This window comes from Bombina bombina, chromosome 6 (assembly GCF_027579735.1).
Source record: "Bombina bombina isolate aBomBom1 chromosome 6, aBomBom1.pri, whole genome shotgun sequence".
Taxonomy (NCBI): Eukaryota; Metazoa; Chordata; class Amphibia; order Anura; family Bombinatoridae; genus Bombina; species Bombina bombina.
The window spans coordinates 462,297,030-462,319,806 of record NC_069504.1 but is presented as its reverse complement, the minus strand read 5'-3'; the positions used below and the strand labels follow the sequence as shown (position 1 = coordinate 462,319,806).

Below are 22,777 nucleotides of genomic sequence, written 5' to 3'. Positions count from 1 at the left end.
GAGAGGGAGGGAGAGAGAGGGGGAGAGAGAGAGGGGGAGAGAGAGGGGTGGGGGAGAGAGAGGGGGGGAGAGAGAGGGGTGGGAGAGAGAGGTGGGGAGAGAGAGGGGTGGGGGAGAGAGAGGGGGGAGAGAGAGAGAGCAAAAGAGAGGGGGGAGAGAGGGGGGGAGAGAGAGAGAGAGGGGGAGTGAGAGAGAGAGGGGAGAGAGAGAGAGAGAGAGAGAGAGAGAGGGGGGGGAGAGAGGGGGGGGGAGAGAGAGGGGGGGAGAGAGGGGGGAGAAAGAGAGAGGGGGGGAGAGAGAGGGGGGAGAGAGAAAGGGGGGGAGAGAGAGAGAGGGGTGAGAGAGGGGGAGAGAGAGGGGGAGAGAGTGAGAGAGAGAGGGGAGAGAGAGAGAGAGAGAGAGAGAGAGAGAGGGGGGATAGAGAGAGGGGGGAGAGAGGGGTGGGAGAGAGAGGTGGGGAGAGAGAGGGGTGGGGGAGAGAGAGAGAGGGAGGGAGAGAGGGGGGAGAGAGAGAGGGGGAGGGGGAGAGAGAGGGGTGGGGGAGAGAGAGGGGTGGGGGAGAGAGAGGTGGGGAGAGAGAGGGGGGAGAGAGAGGGGTGGGAGAGAGAGGTGGGGAGAGAGAGGGGTGGGGGAGAGAGAGGGGGGAGAGAGAGAGCAAAAGAGAGGGGGGAGAGAGGGGGAGAGAGAGGGGGGGAGAGAGAGAGAGAGAGAGAGAGAGAGGGGGAGAGTGAGAGAGAGAGGGGAGAGAGAGAGAGAGAGAGAGAGAGGGAGAGTGAGAGAGAGAGGGGAGAGAGAGAGAGAGAGAGAGAGAGAGGGAGAGTGAGAGAGAGAGGGGAGAGAGAGAGAGAGAGAGAGAGAGAGAGAGGGGGGGGGGGGAGAGAGGGGGGAGAGAGAGGGGGGAGAGAGGGTGAGAGAGAGGGGGAGAGAGAGAGGGGGAGAGTGAGAGAGAGAGGGGAGAGAGAGAGAGAGAGAGAGAGAGAGAGGGGAGAGAGAGAGGGGGGGGAGAGAGAGAGGGGTGGGAGAGAGAGGTGGGGAGAGAGAGGGGTGGGGGAGAGAGAGGGGTGGGGGAGAGAGAGGGGGGAGAGAGAGAGAGCAAAAGAGAGGGGGGAGAGAGGGGGAGAGAGGGGGGGGGGAGAGAGAGAGAGAGAGGGGGAGAGTGAGAGAGAGAGGGGAGAGAGAGAGAGAGAGAGAGAGAGAGAGGGAGAGTGAGAGAGAGAGGGGAGAGAGAGAGAGAGAGAGAGAGGGGGGGGAGAGAGAGAGGGGGGGGGGAGAGAGGGGGGAGAGAGAAAGGGGGGGAGAGAGAGGGGGAGAGAGAGGGGGAGAGAGAGGGGGAGAGAGAGAGGGGGAGAGAGAGGGGTGGAGAGAGAGAGGGGCGGAGAGAGAGAGAGCAAAAGAGAGGGGGGGGAGAGAGAGCGCAAAAGAGAAGGGGGGAGAGAGCGCAAAAGAGAGGGGGAGAGAGAGAGCGCAAAAGAGGGGGGAGAGAGAGAACGCAAAAGAGGGGGGGAGAGAGAGAGTGCAAAAGAGAGGGGGAGAGAGAGCGCGCAAAAGAGAGGGGGAGAGAGTGAGAGAGCAAAAGCGGGGGGAGAGAGAGAGCACAAAAGAGGGGGAGAGAGAGAGCACAAAAGAGAGGGGGAAGAGAGCGCAAAAGAGAGGGGGAGAGAGAGCGCAAAAGAGGGGGGAGAGACAGCGCAAAAGAGAGGGGGGAAAGAGCTCAAAAGAGAGGGGGGAGAGCGCAAAAGAGAGGGGGAAGAGCGCAAAAGGGGGGGAGAGAGCGCAAAAGAGAGGGGGGGAGAGAGCGCAAAAGAGAGGGGGGGAGAGAGAGCGCAAAAGAGAGGGGAGAGAGAGAGCACGCAAAAGAGAGGGGGAGAGAGAGAGCACGCAAAAGAGAGGGGGAGAGAGAGAGCGCAAAAGAGAGGGGGGAGAGAGAGCGCAAAAGAGAGGGGAGAGAGAGGGGGGAGAGAACGCAAAAGAGATGGGGGAGAGAGAGAGTGCAAAAGAGATGGGGGAGAGAGAGAGCGCAAAAGAGAGGGGGAGAGAGCGCAAAAGAGAGGGAGAGAGAGAGAGCGCAAAAGAGAGGGGGAGAGAGAGAGTGCAAAAGAGAGGGGGGAGAGAGCTCAAAAGAGAGGGGGGAGAGAGAGAGCTCAAAAGAGAGGGGGAGGGTGGGAGCGCAAGGGGTGGGACCGCTGTACTGCAAAAAATGGCCCGTGTGAACGGGCTTTAGGACTAGTACTGTATAAGTGATAAAAGAAAAAGTTAAAGAAAACATCAACATCCATGATTCTCAAATACGCTTTCAGGACAAACAGGTTCATATTAATCATTATTTGCTGACGAAGGTGAAAAATTAATTTACGCCTTCCTTTTTTGTTTGTTTAGCATAAGTCTAAGGGACATGAAAGTCAAAATTAAACTTTCATGGTTTAGAGAGAAAATGCAATTTTAAGAAACTTTAAGTTGGCTTTTAATATTACTTTTAGGGCCAAATTACAATTGTAGAGTTAATTAATGCTCCTGCTCAATTGTTAATTGCGCTAGAAGTAAGGTTTTTGCGTTCGTCGGCTTGCACTCATATTATTGAGTTGAAAGTAAACTGTTTTCACTTGCGCGCTAACCTTTTTGCGCTTTTGCGAGCACAAAAAGATAAAGTGAGAATATTGCATGCGCATTCACATATTCCTCCATAGACGTCAATTGAGAAAAAAAGAGGGAAAACAACCCTAAAACCACACTCTCGTGCAAACCCGATCACACATTCTCATGTGCGCTAACCCAACATGAAAATATGAATATTTCATATTACAAAGTTCTGCACATAACAGAATATGTTCTATTTATTCATAAATACATATATAATGGTATCATGGTAATATATATATATATATATATATATATATATATATATATATATATATATATAGGTATAGATATATACAGATATATAAAGCAATAGCTATTTAGAAATGCATAGAACATATTGGAATGTGAAATATTTACAGTAAATACACAGTACAGCACTTTATTAAATATGAATATTGCATAAATATGCTTTTACATGTTTTCATCTACTTAAAGGGACATTATGCACTAGATTTTTCTTTGGATAAATGTTTTGTAGATGATCCATTTATATAGCCTTTACAGCTATAGCATAGTTTTGATTATTTTTAAAAAACATTGTGGTGATTTTCAGACTCCTAACCAAGCCCCAAAGTTTTAGAAGAATACTGATGTATACCTACTCCAGCTTGCTCCTGTTTGTGTAAAGGGTCTTTTCATATGCAGAGGAAGGGGGAGGGGGGTATTGTCTGCATTTTCCCACTTGCCGTGGGTGTTCCAGCTAACCTTTTTAACAGGGCTAAACTGGTGCAATGCCGCCCCCTGCAGATTTGTGGCCAATCGGCCGCTAGCAGGGGGTGTCAATACAACCCAATAGTATTTAATCGAGTTGATTTCTGTCTGCGGCCTCAGAGCAGATGGACAAGTTATGGAGTAGCGGTCTTTAGACCGCTGCTTCATAACTTCTGTTTCCGGCGAGCCTGAAGGTTCGCGGCAAAAACAGGGACATCAAGCTCCACACGGAGGTTGATAAATTGGCCCCATTGCCTCACCAGATGTGCTCAGTAAGGTCCCAATAGCGCATGACTATTCTGGTGCTGACTTCTATTACCTGTTAAACACAGTTATATGCAAGCAATGGTGCATTTTGTTTTTGTACTTGTATGCTATTAATCTACAAAGATTATTATTGACACACATAGGGCAAGATTACAAGTTATGTAGCAAATCAGTTGCGAAAATACTGCACATGTTATGGCTTTTCGCATTTGGGGTTGCACAGCTATTACAAGTTGCAAAATAACTTATTTTGTGTGTGTTAAGCCGCTTAATCCAAACAGCCAAATCACTTGCACGTTTATGTATTCCCCATAGAAGTCAATGGAGAAGACACATAGAAAAATAAACACAAAAACCCTAATATGTTGGGCAAAGCCCTTGACATATTCTCCTCGAAAAGTGTACATGAAAATGTGAATATTTCATATTGCGAAAATGCTTTCATAACGGAATATGTTCTATTTATTTATAATTAAATATTTGTCTATATATGTGATGATTTTTGGATGAATTTATCTATTTATAGCAAGATATGTATATGAATATATAAATATGTCTAGATATCTTGATATCTTATATGCGAATATCTCTTTGAAAATCCCTCTGAGACATTGTTTAATGTACATATGTTTGTAATGTAAATATTTTCATTATCTCCATTGTTAAACATATCTCTATAAATATAAATCCATGTTTCTCGATGTATGTGTATGTGTATGTTTGCCAATGTAAAATCCCTTTGCCTGCTTTTTTTTCTAACACCCGAGATCTCCTATATTTTAACCCTTATAACTTTTGTGTGCAATATATTAAAAAAAATTTTTTAGACAGTGTTAATATGAGTGGAACTGTACTTTGTAATGTATTTTTGAAGTGTTTCGTGTTTTTGTTGCGCAAAACTGTTAACAACAGCTCTTCGAGCGCGGAAAGGATTGTTGCGTAAAAAGGCAAATGCGTGTGTGCAATCATGATTTTTCAATACTTGTAAGAGCTGCGTAATGAAAATTGATTGCGAAAAGACCATATCACGCACTGAAAATTCATAATGAGCGACTTGTAATCTTGCCCATTGTGTATTTAATTTCATTAAAGGGGTCATTGGGGTGTGAGAGACATCTAGCAATTAAATAATGGTTTTAAATACAATTCAAATATATAAAGAGGGTGTCTTAAAACAAAGAACACAGAGAACCAGAAATCTACAGTTTAAAGTTCAGAGAAAATTTACCAAGATTGTGTAGGGATGCATCATTTTCTTGAATCAGTAAATGGCGTGCGCCTGCTGGAATCTCAAATATTCTCACATATCCTTTATTGGAAAAAAAAGAGAGACAAACAAATAAATGCTTTCAAACTACATAACACAGTAGTTAAAAATAAATATATGGTAGATTTTTAAAAATACATCCAGCATAGCCATAACGATCTAAAACACTAAATAAATCATTGATAGAATGATACACTCAGAACAAATATTAGCCTGATAATAATATCTACAAATGTATTTTTTTTTTTAAATTACATTAGTTTTTTAAATATTGAAAAAATGTGGGAACATTCTATTGTCCATAAAGCAGTGCGTGCCGCCATATTGTAGCTTAGGTTTCTTTTCCTGCTAAGGCCAATTAGGGACAGTTATAAATGGCTTACTAGAGTGTGCAACCAATGACTGTGTCAAATATAGCTGTGTCTGCAATTCCACTTTTAACAGGAATTTGGGAAGCCCACAATATTCAGAATTTAATTACAGGAAATGGGAACAAAATAAATAATGAAAGTATAATGCAAAGTTGTTTTACTACATACAATTAAGCATTTTATATTAATATCTCAAAGTGCTTAATGTCCCTTTAAATACTTGCTTACCAGAAAATGAAAACAAACTCTGAGCACTCACCACAAATGCACAGCTGCAAAACACACTATGGGCCAGATTTTCTATAAGTCACCAGCTTGGAGACAAATATCAAGTAACCCTTGAATGGGCAGACTCACTCAGACTCTCTGGGATGGAAAATTTTACAGGGGGGAGTAAAAGTGACAGCGAGCATCTGGCACTGATAACACATTTTTAAGCATCTGGCACAAACAGGTTTTTAATCATCTGGCACTGATAAGTTTAAAGAAAATACAAATAATATTGTGCAATTTCAGGGTACTTTACCTTATATTTGCTTCTAATTTTGCATATCTTTTCCTATTAGCGCAATGGGTGCATAGCACATTGTCAGACAAGCTCACCACCAGCTTACATTTAGTGAGATCAATCAGTAAAACTGCAGCCTAACATGCTTATAGGACATTGTACTGTACAATTTTCTTCCCTTTAAAGGGACAGTAAACCTACGAAATAATGTTATATTATTTTGCACATAGTGAAGAAATATATAACATTCGCTTAGAGCCAACTTTGTAACTCAAAGGATTTCAGAGATATTTTATTCAAAAATTGCATTTTTCCTGGCTCTACTAAGTAGGTCTTAATTTGAATAAGCGCATCGCGGGCACGCTGTCTAGTCACAGCTGGCCAAATCGCGCCATTAAAAGCGAGCTACATTCAGTTTAATGGTGCGATCAGGCCAGCTGTGACTAGACAGCATGCCTGCAATGCGCTTATGCAAATTAAGACCTACTTAGTAGAGCTAGGAGCGGCGTTCATGAAAATGCAATTTTTGAATAAAATATCCCTGAAATCCTTTGAGTTAAAAAGTTGGCGCTAAGCTAATAATTTGGGACTATGTGCAGGGTAATATAACATTATTTTGAAGGCAAAAGTCCCTTTAATGTGTTCCCAATGGTCTATTTTACCTGCTGAAGTGTATTTAATTGTTTTGCAAACAGCTCTTTTACCTTTATTTTGTTATTTTAAATAGCATATTTTGCCTGTAAAAACCACCACCTATACAGGAAATATAAATAACAAATGTATTCTCTGTAAAAAAAAATATGTAAACAGGAGTCAATAGCACTAATCTCCCAGCGGGGGTGGGGTGGAGGGTAGGATAGTATCCGAAATAGCTGACTGTGCCCGGCTATAATTATATACAATAATTATATTGTTGTCTAACAATGTTTAGACATAGATAGTATTAGAAGATTTGCTTTACCTGCAGGCTCAGACCATTTTTTTGTCATGTCCTTGAGAACAACAGGTGATGGTTTTGATGAGCAAAGCAGCTATTTCCAATATAAAAATACATATAAACAAACAATATGCCATACATTTAAAACTATACAATAAGGGTAAACAAATGTTATACTGCAGTGTCCTTTTAAAGATTACACTCAGACCTTGAGAAATCTTCACACATGCCCAAAGAACACTAGTCTAGGCTGCAAGACTAATTTTATCATTTTAATACACATTTCAAAACCACATTGAACATGAAATACTATTTTTATTGTGTATATTTAATACCATTTTTTCCTGCATGCCTTAAATAAGAATTTTGCTTTACAATATAAATTTGCCTGTTGCTGCTTACTTTAAATAGGTTTTCATTTTACTATGTATTATTAACCTAACCTTAAATTCATTCTTTTTATTATAATTTTTGCATCATACTTTCAAATATGGTTTTTAAACTGTTCATTCTATTCAGCACTATACTGTAATGTTTGTTACTTTCCTTTATATACAGGAATGTAGGTTACACCCTTTAGTAGGATACACTGTACACAGCTATCAAGGTCAAATTTGCCTTTAGAGATTCCCTCAAGAACCTCACAGCAATGATGCATCTTTTAGAGAATCTTGTCTGAGCACAGAGCCTTAGAGACTCTTTGATTCTTCATTTTATCACAACTGTTTGATCAGTAACCATACTGTATATGAATTGAGGACACTATTTAAACTTGGAGGATATAAATAAAGTTACAAGAAAAATTTTCTGAGCCCTTTGGAATTACATAGATTGCTGAATTAATTACTAATAAAATTTGGTCTGATCTTCAACTAAGTCCCAATTATAGTCAAAAACAATTTGACTAAACTAATAACACACACAACCTTCACCAAATGATTCTTGTAGCTGCTTATAAGACTTGCACAACTCATGAACTTTGGACCGTTCCTCAACTACAAATCTGTTTCAGTTTATCAATATTTCTGGCTTGTCTTGATTGCACAGCCTTCTTCAGGTCTTGCCACAACATCTTAGTTGAGTTAATAATAGGACTCTGACTTGGCCAAACACGAATATTCTTTTTTAGACGTTCTTTAGTTGATTTACTTATGGGCTTTGGATCATTGTCTTGTTGCATCACCCAACCTCTATTTAGCTTGAGGTCATGTACTGCTGCCCTGACATTCCCCTGTAAATTGTCTTGATAAACATTTTAATTCATTGTTCCCTCAAGGTGTCCAGATCCACAAGCAACAAAGTACAAAAACAATCTGTGGCGTGTGCTCACCACTATATATTAGTGTCAAGAACTGTATTAGACTAATTTAAACCACATCATCATCTTCCAAAAACATTATTTATTTAAGAAAAATATTCATACTTTCTAATATTTTAAGGGATAGTAAACCCCAAAATTTTCTTTCATAATTCAGATAGAACATACAATTTTAAACAACTTTCCAATTTAATTCTATTATCAAATTGTTTTCATTCTCTTGTTATCCATTGCTGAAGGGACAGCATTGCACTACTGACAGGAAGCTGAAAATATCTATTTAGCCAATCACAAGAGACAAATGTGTGCAGGCACCAATTAGCAGCAGCTCCCACTAGTGTATGATATGTGCATATTCATTTATTAACAAGGGATACTAAGAGAACAAAGCACATTTGAAAATAGAAGTGAATTTAAAAGTGTCTTAAAATGACATGCTCTATATGAATCATGCAAGTTTAATTTTGACTTTCCTATCCCTTTAAAGGGACACTGTAACCAATTTTTTTCTTTTGTGATTCAGATAGAGCATGACATTTTAAGCAACTTTCTAATTTACTCCTATTATCAAATTTTCTTCATTCTCTTGGTATATTTATTTGAAATGCAAGAAAGTAAGTTTAGATGCCGGCCCATTTTTCGTGACCAACCTGGGTTGTTCTTGCTGATTGTTGGATAAACTCATCCTCCAATAAAAAAGTGCTGGCCAGAGTCTGAATAAAAAAAAAAGCTTAGATGTCATCTTTTTAAAATAAAGATAGCAAGAGAACAAAGAAAAATTGATAATAGGAATAAATTAGAAAGTGGCTTAAAATTACATGCTCTATCTGAATCATGAAAGAAAAAATTTGGGTTCAGTGTCCCTTTAATATATAAACAAGGATCCTTGTAAAAAAAAAGTAGTTAAAAAAAGTTTTAAAAATCTGTTTTAAATTATACTCAATCACTTGGTTACACGGTATCAAGAGAAATAAGTTTGCCAAGAAAGTACTTTGTATTATTCGATTGTTATTTTTTGTCCTCTGTTTAGTAGTGCAATCAGATAGAGTTTTTCTTTTTTATCTGTGTTCCTGAATTTGTTAGTATCAATCAATGATCCATATTTAATAAAACAGTTTCTTGTCAAAGAGTTGTGAGTACTCGCATCTACTTTGTATCCTTGAGTTGTTTCAATCGTACCTTGCTGTCGACTTTTTCTCTCCCCTCTGTCTCCTGCTAATGTTATACCGTGTTCTCAGCCTAGCCTTCCCAGTTCAGCATCCCACCTGCTACTCAGTCCAGCTCTTACAGACAGGGGATTCATGCAGCATGGGCTATGAGTACGGCGTCCAGTATGGGACAAACTTCAACACAAAGTTTGGTGAATGGCAACCGGTATTCTGTTGAGAATTCCAATTCCTCGAAAACTCCAATCTGACGTCACTTCCGGTGACTCTTATTTTCACTTTCTGTTTTGCCTGTTTTGGGGGGCGCACCGCCGATCCTCTGGCATACAATCCAAGTAAACCTTGAGGAATGAACAGCCAATAGGATGTTTGCAGCTCTATTTCCTTCTGGCTGATTTAAAATTTTCAGCCAATTGGAATGCAATAGTACCCCCAGAATAAAAGGGGTACCTTGCATTTGAATCCTCAGTGTGCAGTGGACAATCGCATGAAAAGGACCTCCACATCGGATCGATGGACCTCCACCTGGGCCTCCGCCTTGGACCTTCGCCTGAAAGGGGGTGTTACTTTTAGGGTTAGGGTTTACAGTTAGGGTTACATTTAGGGTTACTGTTAGGTTTAGAGTTAGGTTTAAGGATTAATATAGTTTAATTTAGCTTGTTGCGATGCGGGGGGCTGGCGGTTTAGGGGTAATAACTTTATTTAGTGGCGGCAATGTCGGGGAGCTGCAGAATAGGGGTTAATATCTTTATTATAGTGTGGGCAATGTTGGGGTGTGGGGAAATAGGGGTTAATAACTTTATTATAGTGACGGCGATATCAGGAGTGTCAGATTAGAGGTTAATACGTTGTGCGTTCGTGTTGAAATGGTAATTTCAGCGTTAAAACAGCACCGCAGCCATTACAAGTCTATTGACTGATTCAAATCAGCCAATAGAATGAGAGCTGCTTAAATTGATTTGAACAGCCAATAGAATTTTAGCAGCCCTAATTCCTATTGACTGATTCAAATTTGTCAGTCAATAGGAATGCAATGGTACCCCCAGTATAAAAGGGGTACCTTGTGTGGCAGACGATTGCATGAAGAGGATCAATGGACCTCCACCTGGACCTCCGCCTTGGACCTCGGCCTCTGCAGCGATGAAGAAGATGCCGGTCCCGTGATGGATGAAGATGGAGCGGTCTGGATGAAGATGCCGCCTGTATGAAGATGGAGCCGCCGGGATGAAGATTGTTCAAGCGGGACTTCAACAACTGTGAGTACCTAGAGAGGGGTTAGTGGGGGTTTTTTTTGTTTTTTTTTAAATTCCTTTTTTTATTGAGGAAGCATACCACATTATAACATACATGGAAAATGAAGGCACAAACAGTATCTCAAAACACACCACCATAACAATACATTACACAGTTGTCTTGGCAACTAATCCTTCCTGTTCCCCATTTACATTTTTAAAGGTTTGTTGTGTCATCAAACACAGCTAGTTCCACTGGTGGGAACAGACTTGTTAAGATAACGGATGACACCAAGGTCCATCTTTAATAGTGTCAGTTAACAATGCGTAAAGTAATCTGGTTCAAGTGCTAAGTCTAGAGAGTCTTCAGGTAACAAAACAAATACAGTAGGGTAATAACTTCAAACATTCTGTAGTGAGAATTACTCAGATAGAACTCTATTCTGGTCAGGCACCCTGAATCAGGATAAGTTTAGTAAAATTAAGTAGGCATCCTGACTTTAAATAATAAGGTATATAAGTATAGACATCATACTTTTTCTGTTGTATGTAGGGTATAGAGTATTTAGTTACATATATGGAAGAAAGCTTTAAACAGGTTCTTCGAACAGGGCAGAGACTACGAAACTCTGCCAAAATATTAATGCAGAGGAAAAATTTCTCATCCCTTACCGCTTAGAAGGGGGAGGGGGGGCGGAGAGTTGAGTAACAGACTAGTAATATTATTCTCCACTACTGCTGACCTGCACCCTAAACAAAAATTATTGTAGTTATGAAGGACATTAGACAATAGCAAATATAAATACATTTTACTCAGGGGAGTCCATATTAATCTAAGTACTCATGTTAGTGGTTGCTTCAAAACTACTCGGAAAAATGTATACAAACTTCAGCACATATGTGCGAGAAGCAGCCAATACATGCAAAATAGATAACTTCCCAGAGTAAAAAAAAAAGAAGCATATTAGCGGGCAGGATCGACTAGCATTGCGTTTCAAAGTACTGGAGAACAGGTTGAGAGCATCACCCTCAGTTAAACTAAGCACGAAACCTACAAACTCTTTCTCATAAATCCCCTTTAGGTCTGTACTCGAGATCAGATTACAACTACAGAACAGCAGTGTAAGAGTGCTTACATCAACCAAAAATTAGCTCAACTAAATAATAATAAACTTATAGCTCAGACTAGCAACTAGCACACAGTTAATATGTAAGAACTGTCGGTCTCTAGATCCTTATCACTATTCTAAAATATAAAATAATTAAATAGATCTTCTTAAAGCCTGTTGGCTTGCTAGGGATATACATTTTATAATATATATGCTCAAGTATAAAGGAATTTTACCTTAAAGTCACTATTATTTATCTCTAAAATGTAAGAAAACATAACAGTATACTATACCATATTGGCGGGTGGACATATTTCGGAGAAGCTATCCTATGGGTAAAGTCCATAGACCAATTAAGGTAGGTAAAATAAGAGATAGCTATGACTCTATGAGGACATCAACAAAGGTTAGAAGCTATCTATAGAATCCACCCGAGTCTTCTCCCTACCTCAAATAATAAAAAAAAACCAAGGGCATAACATTAATGGCAGGCTGTGAGAAACATATAGGGTTTATTACCCTTATTGTAATAGGCATCATTGTTGGAAACCAGGCTAAGTCTACTATCATGTTTCACTAGTTAAAAAAAAACAAGATTCACGAGCAATACATTATTACAATAGCCCATTGGTACCATTCAACAAACATAATAAATACTCTCACTACCTACCCCAAAGCCTGCCCATATGTTCAGAAACAGGAATAAAATAGCAATGGGGCTGTAGATCCACCCTGATAGAAGTAAGCTAACATGGAATACATGTAACTCTTATTCCATGACCAGCAAGGGACTGGTAGAAGGAGTTTTAATCTGCATGAATGTGTACAGGCCTGCTCTATAATAAAAGGATTTTAAATATAAACATATTTCTTAAACTAATATAAACAGTGAAATGTTAGGTTATGACCAGGAAACCTATGAGGAGCCTGCCCGAAGTCAGAACACGTGGTTTCATTAAAACAGACTCCCCACCCTTAAGCAAGAGCTGGTGCCCTACTTACTATAAATTCAATTTAAGTCTGCAAACAATAAAAACACAGAAAGGCTATAAATGCAAAAGTCCACATAGTTTCAGGGATTACAGCAACTCTTTTCACTGGGCAACGAGTGTAGGTTAGGGTGCATATCCCCACAACTGTCAATGGGTTCCAAAAGTAGACCCACACGGAAAAAGTTATAGGTGTAAAATCTACACAGTTTCAGGCAGTGTTTTTCATAAAAATAGAATCCTCAAATTTAAACATAATAACTATGGCACATTAATCAAAAACATAGCACACACAAGGGGACAAATGTCATTGTAAAAAGTCACTGGAGTGTATATCAAGTGTTTGTCCCTCTCCCGACTGTTAGTTACTTGTATGAGCTCCCTAGTTATATCTCAGACAGCAGTGTCATCATAAATCAGGAGAGTAAAAAGAAAAAAAAGACATGTTAGGTTAGCCGTTCACAGCCGTGTAGAGGATGAAGGAAATCAGCCTACTCCGGTTCTCTTGTAAGGGAGGTTCTGACTGAGGACGGCCCTGCCATCCCCTCCGTGTCCCTGAGGAGCCGGCCCAAACATATGTACAGTGGGCCAAGTACACTGCATAGCATCAGGGTAGTGAAAAGAATGATAGAATAAGTCACCTCTGGGGTTGCAGCCTCCTGTTCAGTCACCACCATGAACCTGTATTCAGTTATCTCAGGGAACCCATCCTCAGCGTCTCTCTCGGCTGTTCCCCACTGCATGCATATACAGTTCGCACTTTGCTCCAGGAAATCGGCCGCATCTCCCAGGTCAGAGGCAAATGTGGAGTATCTGCCACTCTCATATGCTGGAGTAGTCTCCGAGGGGCAGGCCGCAGCTGGTAGAGAATGTCGAGTATTATACCACTGGGTGACGCTCCCTTGTGAGCCAGGTGCCACTGCCGCTCCTTCGTAAGGTTTAGCGTCGTCAGCCTCCGCACCTTGGGGTCTAATGGTCAATATGAGTCGGTCTAGCCTGCTCATCAGTTTGCGGTCATAGTCTTCAAAAAGGGCTAACATAGCCATGTGGAGTTCTGCCATGATCGCACCTTTTTTTTTTCCCCCTCCAATCTGTGTAACAGGGTCTTAGATAGAGGTTAAAGTATATCTCCTCCTTATTATGAGGTATCAGGTGAAGAAAAAAAAACTAGAATCTATGTTAAAGCCGGGAGCTACTGCAGTGCGCTTTTCAGGGCAATGGTTAGATTAGGTTTTTTTTTATTTTGTGGGTTTGGGGGGGTGAGGGTTTGTAATGTTAGTGGGACTTTGTATTTTTATTCAGGTAAAAGAGCTGTTTATCTTAGGGCAATGCCCTACAAAAGGCCCTTTTAAGGGCTATTGGTAGTTTATTATAGATTACCTTTTTTATTTTGGGGTGTTTTTTTTTTAAATGGGTATTCGAATAGGTTTTTTTTTTATTATTTTTCATAATTCATTTGTTATTTTGTGTAATGTTTATTTTTTGTTTTGTGGCGGGTTTTTATTTTTAGATTAGGGGTTGGGCATTTCATAAAAGAGCTGAATGCCCTTGTAAGGGTGCCCTTTAAAGGGCAGGAAAAAGAGCTGAATACCCTTTTAAGGGCAATGCCCATACAAATGCCCCTTTCATGGCAATGGGTAGATTAGGTTTTACTTTATTTTGTGGGTTTGAGGGGTGGGGTTTTTTATACTGTTACTTGGTGTTTGATTTTCTTTTTTAGCAAAAGAGCCGTTAACTTTTTAAGGGCCCTTGGTAGTTTATTATAGATACAGGTTTTTTTTTGTTGTTGGTTTTTTTTTTAAAGGGTACTAGAATAGGAATATTTTTTATTGTTTTGGATAATTTAGTTTTTTATTTTTTTGTAATTTTAGTGCTTTTTATTTTTTGTAATGTTAGGTTTTAGTGTAAGGCAGCTTAGGTTTTATTTCACAGGTAAGTTTGTATTTATTTTATCTAGGTAGTTAGTAAATAGTTAATAACTATTTACTAACCAGTCTACCTAGTTAAAATAAATACAAACTTACCTGTGAAATAAAAATAAAACCTAAGCTAGTTACAATATAACTATTAGTTATATTGTAGCTAGCTTAGGTTTTATTTCACAGGTAAGTATTTAGATAATTTAACTTTATTTAATTTTTTTTTTAACATATCAAACAGGTAACAATTTGTTCCAATTTCAAGAGGACTATCAGAGTAGTAAAAAATTGTACATACAGCAACACGTAACAGTCTGATATGACGAGTCATTCTTAAACACCTCATTTTGTTATTAAAGATTCACAGTGTCCTCCATGTACAACAGATCCAGCCAAGGGACCAAGATCTTTATGGAACAATTAAGGTCACTCTATGTAAACTTATGAGTAGTCATAAAACAGCTGCTGTAGAAATAAAGAAACCATTTTGTTTCAGTATACATGAACGTAATAACAAGATAAGAATAGAAGAACAGGATGAACGTTTTTAGATATGCAGTAGTATTTTGTTCAAAGCTTGTAGACATTTAAGTAGGTAGTGCATAAACATAAGAAAATGTACCTAGTTTAGGGTCCGAAGAGCATCTCAGAGGACCGTCAATGGGAGAGAGAAGAAAAAAAAAAAGGGAAAGGGGGCAAGGAAAGTTGAAGGGTGGATGGAGGTACCCACTGTTAGAGAATCTTCTACCCTACATGGGCTATGTATCTGTATCATGAATGTTTTAGTCTCTACTGCTGGATTATCGAAACACCCCTAGCCTTTTTATGGAAAGTCGATGATATACAGATGGGGTAATACCTAGGTTTAAACATGATCGCCCTAGCCTCAACCCAATGGGTTTCTTGAAGGAATGCTATTCCTAATTGGTGTGTAGTAATAAATCTAAGAAGCAGACTCCTTTTGGTGGGGGAAGTAAGTCCCCTCACATTGAGTGTGCAGATTTCATTTTACTACATGAGAGGGGGGAGGGGAAAGGAGGGGTGGGGGAAGTAGGGGAAAGAGAGGAGGTGAGAAAAAAAAAGGAAAAGGGGGGCAATACACTAGGACAGCTCTTCGGACTGGGCAGAGACTACGCAACTCTGCCAAAAAAATATGATGCGGAGGATAACAAGTTATCCCTAACCACACAAAGGTGGGTGGGGGTCAGAGGAAGCGGAGGAGAGTCTAAAACAGCGGTCCCCTCTGCTGCCAGTGTACAAAAAACATAATTTATGTAAGAACTTACCTGATAAATTAATTTCTTTCATATTAGCAAGAGTCCATGAGCTAGTGACGTATGGGATATACATTCCTACCAGGAGGGGCAAAGTTTCCCAAACCTCAAAATGCCTATAAATACACCCCTCACCACACCCACAAATCAGTTTAACGAATATCCAAGAAGTGGGGTGATAAGAAAAAAGTGCGAAAGCATAAAAAATAAGGAATTAGAATAATTGTGCTTTATACAAAAAAATCATAACCACCACAAAAAAGGGTGGGCCTCATGGACTCTTGCTAATATGAAAGAAATGAATTTATCAGGTAAGTTCTTACATAAATTATGTTTTCTTTCATGTAATTAGCATGAGCTAGTGACGTATGGGATAATGACTACCCAAGATGTGGATCTTTCCACGCAAGAGTCACTAGAGAGGGAGGGATAAAATAAAGACAGCCAATTCCGCTGAAAAATAATCCACACCCAAAATAAAGATTAAATGAAAAAAACTGAAATTATAAGCAGAAGATTCAAACTGAAACAGCTGCCTGAAGTACTTTTCTACCAAAAACAGCTTCAGAAGAAGAAAACACATCAAAATGGTAGAATTTAGTAAAAGTATGCAAAGAAAACCAAGTTGCTGCTTTGCAAATCTGATCAACCGAAGCATCATTCCTAAACGCCCAGGAAGTAGAAACTGACCTAGTAGAATGAGCTGTAATCCTTTGAGGCGGAGTTTTACCCGACTCAACATAAGCATGATGAATTAAAGATTTCAACCAAGATGCCAAAGAAATGGCAGAGGCCTTCTGACCTTTCCTAGAACCAAAAAAGATAACAAATAGACTAGAAGTCTTTCGGAAATTCTTAGTAGCTTCAACATAATATTTCAAAGCTCTAACTACATCCAAAGAATGCAATGATCTCTCCTTAGAATTCTTAGGATTAGGACACAATGAAGGAACCACAATTTCTCTACTAATGTTGTTAGAATTCACAACCTTAGGTAAAAATTTAAAAGAAATTCGCAACACCGCCTTATCCTGATGAAAAATCAGAAAAGGAGACTCACAAGAAAGAGCAGATAATTCAGAAACTCGTCTGGCAGAAGAGATGGCCAAAAGGAACAAAACTTTCCAAGAAAGTAATTTGATGTCCAATGAATGCATAGGTTCAAACGGAGGAGCTTGAAGAGCCCCCAGAATCAAATTCAAACTCCAAGGAGGAGAAATTGACTTAATGACAGGTTTTATACGAACCAAAGCTTGTACAAAACAATGAATATCAAGAAGATTAGCAATCTTTCTGTGAAAAAGAACAGAAAGAGCAGAGATTTGTCCTTTCAAGGAACTTGCAGACAAACCTTTATCCAAACCATCCTGAAGAAACTGTAAAATTCTCGGAATTCCAGGAAAAATGATGAGAAAGACACCAAGAAATATAAGTCTTCCAGACTCTATAATATATCTCCCTAGATACAGATTTACGAGCCTGTAATATAGTATTAATCACAGAGTGAGAGAAACCTCTTTGACTAAGAATCAAGCGTTCAATCTCCATACCTTTAAATTTAAGGATTTGAGATCCTGATGGAAAAAAGGACCTTGCGACAAAAGGTCTGGTCTTAATGGAAGAGTCCACGGTTGGCAAGAGGCCATCCGGACAAGATCCGCATACCAAAACCTGTGAGGCCATGCTGGAGCTACCAGCAGAACAAACGAGCATTCCTTCAGAATCTTGGAGATTACTCTTGGAAGAAGAACTAGAGGCGGAAAGATATAGGCAGGATGATACTTCCAAGGAAGTGACAATGCATCCACTGCTTCCGCTTGAGGATCCCTGGATCTGGACAGATACCTGTGAAGTTTCTTGTTTAGATGAGAGGCCATCAGATCTATTTCTGGAAGTCCCCACATTTGAACAATCTGAAGAAAAACCTCTGGGTGAAGAGACCATTCGCCTGGATGTAACGTTTGGCGGCTGAGATAATCTGCTTCCCAATTGTCTATACCTGGGATATGAACTGCAGAAACTAGACAGGAGCTGGATTCCGCCCATACCAGAATTCGAGATACTTCCTTCATAGCCAGAGGACTGTGAGTCCCTCCTTGATGATTGATGTATGCCACAGCTGTGACATTGTCTGTCTGAAAACAAATGAACGATTCTCTCTTTAGAAGAGGCCATGACTGAAGAGCTCTGAAAATTGCACGGAGTTCCAAAATATTGATCGGTAATCTCACCTCCTGAGATTCCCAAACCCCTTGTGCTGTCAGAGACCCCCAAACAGCTCCCCAACCTGTCAGACTTGCATCTGTTGAAATTACAGTCCAGGTCGGAAGAACAAAAGAAGCCCCCTGAACTAAACGATGGTGATCTGTCCACCACATCAGAGAGTGTCGTACAATCGGTGTTAAAGATATTAATTGAGATATCTTTGTGTAATCCCTGCACCACTGGTTCAGCATACAGAGCTGAAGAGGTCGCATGTGAAAACGAGCAAAGGGGATCGCGTCCGATGCTGCAGTCATAAGACCTAGAATTTCCATGCATAAAGCTACCGAAGGGAATAATCGTGACTGAAGGTTTCGACAAGCTGATATCAATTTTAGACGTCTCTTATCCGTTAGTGACAGAGTCATGGACACTGAATCTATCTGGAAACCTAAAAAGGTTACCCTTGTATGAGGAATCAATGAACTTTTTGGTAAATTGATCCTCCAACCATGATCTTGAAGAAACAACACAAGTCGATTCGTATGAGATTCTGCTAAATGTGAAGACTGAGCAAGTACCAAGATATCGTCCAAATAAGGAAATACCACAATACCCTGTTCTCTGATTACAGACAGAAGGGCACCGAGAACCTTTGTAAAAATTCTTGGAGCTGTAGCTAGGCCAAACGGTAGAGCCACAAACTGGTAATGCTTGTCTAGGAAAGAGAATCTCAGAAACTGAAAGTGATCTGGATGAATCGGAATATGCAGATATGCATCCTGTAAATCTATTGTGGACATATAATGCTCTTGCTGAACAAAAGGCAGGATAGTCCTTATAGTTACCATCTTGAATGTTGGTATCCTTACATAACGATTCAATATTTTTAGATCCAGAACTGGTCTGAAGGAATTCTCCTTCTTTGGTACAATGAAGAGATTTGAATAAAACCCCAGCCCCTGTTCCAGAACTGGAACTGGCATAATTACTCCAGCCAACTCTAGATCTGAAACACATTTCAGAAATGCTTGAGCCTTCGCTAGGTTTACTGGGACACAGGAAAGAAAAAAATCTCTTTGCAGGAGGCCTTATCTTGAAGCCAATTCTGTACCCTTCTGAAACAATGTTCTGAATCCAGAGATTGTGAACGGAATTGAACCAAATTTCTTTGAAAAAACTTAATCTGCCCCCTACCAGCTGAGCTGGAATGAGGGCCGCACCTTCATGTGGACTTGGGAGCTGGCTTTGGTTTTCTAAAAGGCTTGGATTTATTCCAGACTGGAGATGGTTTCCAAACTGATACCGCTCCTGAGGATGAAGGATCAGGCTTTTGTTCCTTGTTGTGACGAAAGGAACGAAAACGATTATTAGACCTAAATTTACCTTTAGATTTTTTATCCTGTGGTAAAAAAGTTCCTTTCCCTCCAGTAACAGTTGAGATAATAGAATACAACTGAGAACCAAATAATTTATTACCCTGGAAAGAAAGGGAAAGCAGAGTAGACTTAGAAGACATATCAGCATTCCAAGTTTTAAGCCATAAAGCTCTTCTAGCTAAGATAGCTAGAGACATATACCTGACATCAACTCTAATGATATCAAAGATGGCATCACAAATAAAATTATTAGCATGTTGTAGAAGAATAATAATGCTATGAGAATTATGATCTGTTACTTGTTGCGCTAAAGCTTCTAACCAAAAAGTTGAAGCTGCAGCAACATCCTCTAAAGATATAGCAGGTCTAAGAAGATTACCTGAACACAAGCAAGCTTTTCTTAGAAAGGATTCAATTTTCCTATCTAAAGGATCCTTAAAGGAAGTACCATCTGCCGTAGGAATAGTAGTACACTTAGCAAGAGTAGAGACAGCCCCATCAACCTTAGGGATTTTGTCCCAAAATTCTAATCTGTCAGATGGCACAGGATATAATTGCTTAAAACGTTTAGAAGGAGTAAAAGAATTACCCAAATTATTCCATTCCCTGGAAATTACTTCAGAAATAGCACCAGGGACAGGAAATACTTCTGGAATAACTACAGGACTAGAATCCTCAATTTCTAATGCAATTAGGACTTCTTTAAGTAAAGAACGAATAAATTCCATTTTAAATAAATATGAAGATTTATCAGCATCAACCTCTGAGACAGAATCCTCTGAATCAGAAGAACCAATATCAGTATCAGAATGATTATGTTCATTTAAAAATTCATCTGAAAAATGAGAAGTTTTAAAAGACTTTTTACGTTTACTAGAAGGAGGAATAACAGACATAGCCTTCTTAATGGATTTAGAAACAAAATCTCTTATGTTATCAGGAACACTCTGAATATTAGATGTTGACGGAACAGCAACAGGTAATGTAACAGTACTAAAGGAAATATTATCTGCATTAACAAGTTTGTCATGACAAACAGTACAAACAACAGCTGGAGGAACAGATACCAAAAGTTTACAGCAGATACACTTAGTTTTGGTAGCTCCAGCACCAGGCAGCGATTTTCCAGAAGTATCTTCTGACTCAGCTTCAACGTGGGACATCTTGCAATATGTAATAGAAAAAACAACATATAAAGCAAAATTGATCAAATTCCTTAAATGACAGTTTCAGGAATGGGAAAAAAATGCCAGTGAATAAGCTTCTAGCAACCAGAAGCACAAAATAATGAGACTTAAATAATGTGGAGACAATAGTGACGCCCATATTTTTTAGCGCCAAAAAAGACGCCCACATTATTTGGCGCCTAAATGCTTTTGGCGCCAAAAATGACGCCACATCCGGAACGCCGACACTTTTGGCGCAAAAGAACGTCAAAAATGACGCAACTTCCGGCAACACGTATGACGCCGGAAACAGAAAATAATTTTTGCGCCAAAAAAGTCCACGCCAAGAATGACGCAATAAAATGAAGCATTTTCAGCCCCCGCGAGCCTAACAGCCCACAGGGAAAAGTCAAATTTTTAAGGTAAGAAAAAAATGAAATATTCATATGCATTATCCCAAATATGAAACTGACTGTCTGAAATAAGGAACGTTGAACATCCTGAGTCAAGGCAAATAAATGTTTATACATATATTTAGAACTTTATATAAAAGTGCCCAACCATAGCTTAGAGTGTCACAGAAAATAAGACTTACTTACCCCAGGACACTCATCTACATGTAGTAGAAAGCCAAACCAGTACTGAAACGAGAATCAGTAGAGGAAATGGTATATATAAGAGTATATCGTCGATCTGAAAAGGGAGGTAAGAGATGAATCTCTACGACCGATAACAGAGAACCTATGAAATAGACCTTGTAGAAGGAGATCACTGCATTCAAATAGGCAATACTCTCCTCACATCCCTCTGACATTCACTGCACGCTGAGAGGAAAACCGGGCTCCAACCTGCTGCGGAGCGCATATCAACGTAGAATCTAGCACAAACTTACTTCACCACCTCCATAGGAGGCAAAGTTTGTAAAACTGATTTGTGGGTGTGGTGAGGGGTGTATTTATAGGCATTTTGAGGTTTGGGAAACTTTGCCCCTCCTGGTAGGAATGTATATCCCATACGTCACTAGCTCATGGACTCTTGCTAATTACATGAAAGAAAAGGTAAACATATAATTGAATAACAAACTGTAATCAACAATGCTCAGTGGGTTATTATAGTAAACAAAGTCTTGACGTGAATTTTGGTCATGGTTAAGACAGATAGATAAAAAGTGTGTATGGATAATCAAAACACCGTGTTGTAGTCAGATATGAGACAAAGTTCGGTCTGGTACTCATAGTCTCAAGTTAGGGCTGTCATAAACTACGCCACATAGGTGAGGGTCTTGTTTAGGTCATGGACTCCCGGCCAGGGATCAAGAAGTAGTGATGTCACTCGTGTTACTGTCAAGTCAGTCATTCTGAGTATTGTTGTAGTCTTTTGGTAGTGGCCTGTTGGGGAGTCCAGAGCTTTAGTTGTCGGAGGAGGGAAACATATAATTTAGTAGGATAGTAAGATATGTAGGATAGGGTGTAGTCCACACATGTCACTGTAGTCAGGATTGTAGGGTCAGACATAATAGTATTTGGTAAGATTCCGTGTGCACTGGGGTATTCCCATATGACAGTCTAGCAGGTGTAGACCAATTTGTAATACAATACAGATGATCAAAGATAATGAAGAGACTCTTGAATAACAATACAATCTTAAACAGAGTGCATTTCCAGACTCAAAATTGACATCCCTCAGTCATAACTAAGTTAGTAGGACATGTATATTAGTGGAATGGGCGTCAAACAGTGACTGGTACTGCACCCAACCCCATAGGTAAATTGGAGATGTTGGTGACCCTACACGTATCTCAACAGACCCAGGGTGCATCATCAAATGACAAGGGGTCTAATAGTAGATCAACTATGGATTCAAATACGCTTTTGGGAATGGCGGTTTATGCCTAAGGCCCATCACTCCCTATGTGGTCCTAGTGTTGACAGCAATTAAGCTAGCATTGTGGGGGTGTTGACGTCAGGGGGTAGACATAATGTCCAATTGGGTAGATATGACATAATTATAAGTGGAGCAAATTCTTAAATACTTAAATTAAATTAGGGGACAATACTCAGGGTATCTGAGAGGGAAGGATCAAGAGTTACAAAACATATTAGAAACATATTATGAGCAAACATACATTGAGAAGGATAAATCAAACACAAAAACATCGACATGAGTCCATATTATACAGCAAAACAAATGTCTCTGGTCTACATTACCATCCTTAAGCTGGAGAGGGAATCGACAGAGGAATCCAACCCAGGATGAGAAAAACTGGAGAGTAAGAATAAGCCAGCTTAGGGCCCACGTAGGGACCCACACTGGGTACCACAGGTA

At 39.8% G+C, this 22,777-nt stretch overlaps 1 protein-coding gene across 1 annotated transcript in view; it reads right to left on the bottom strand.

The window, feature by feature from the left end:
* LOC128663085 (A disintegrin and metalloproteinase with thrombospondin motifs 2-like) overlaps positions 1-22,777 on the bottom strand; it is a 914,348-nt gene that overhangs the window by 61,847 nt on the left and 829,724 nt on the right. The window contains exon 15 of the mRNA XM_053717234.1: positions 4,844-4,924. Coding sequence (XP_053573209.1) covers positions 4,844-4,924 — 81 coding nt within the window. The remainder of the gene's footprint in view (positions 1-4,843; positions 4,925-22,777) is intronic.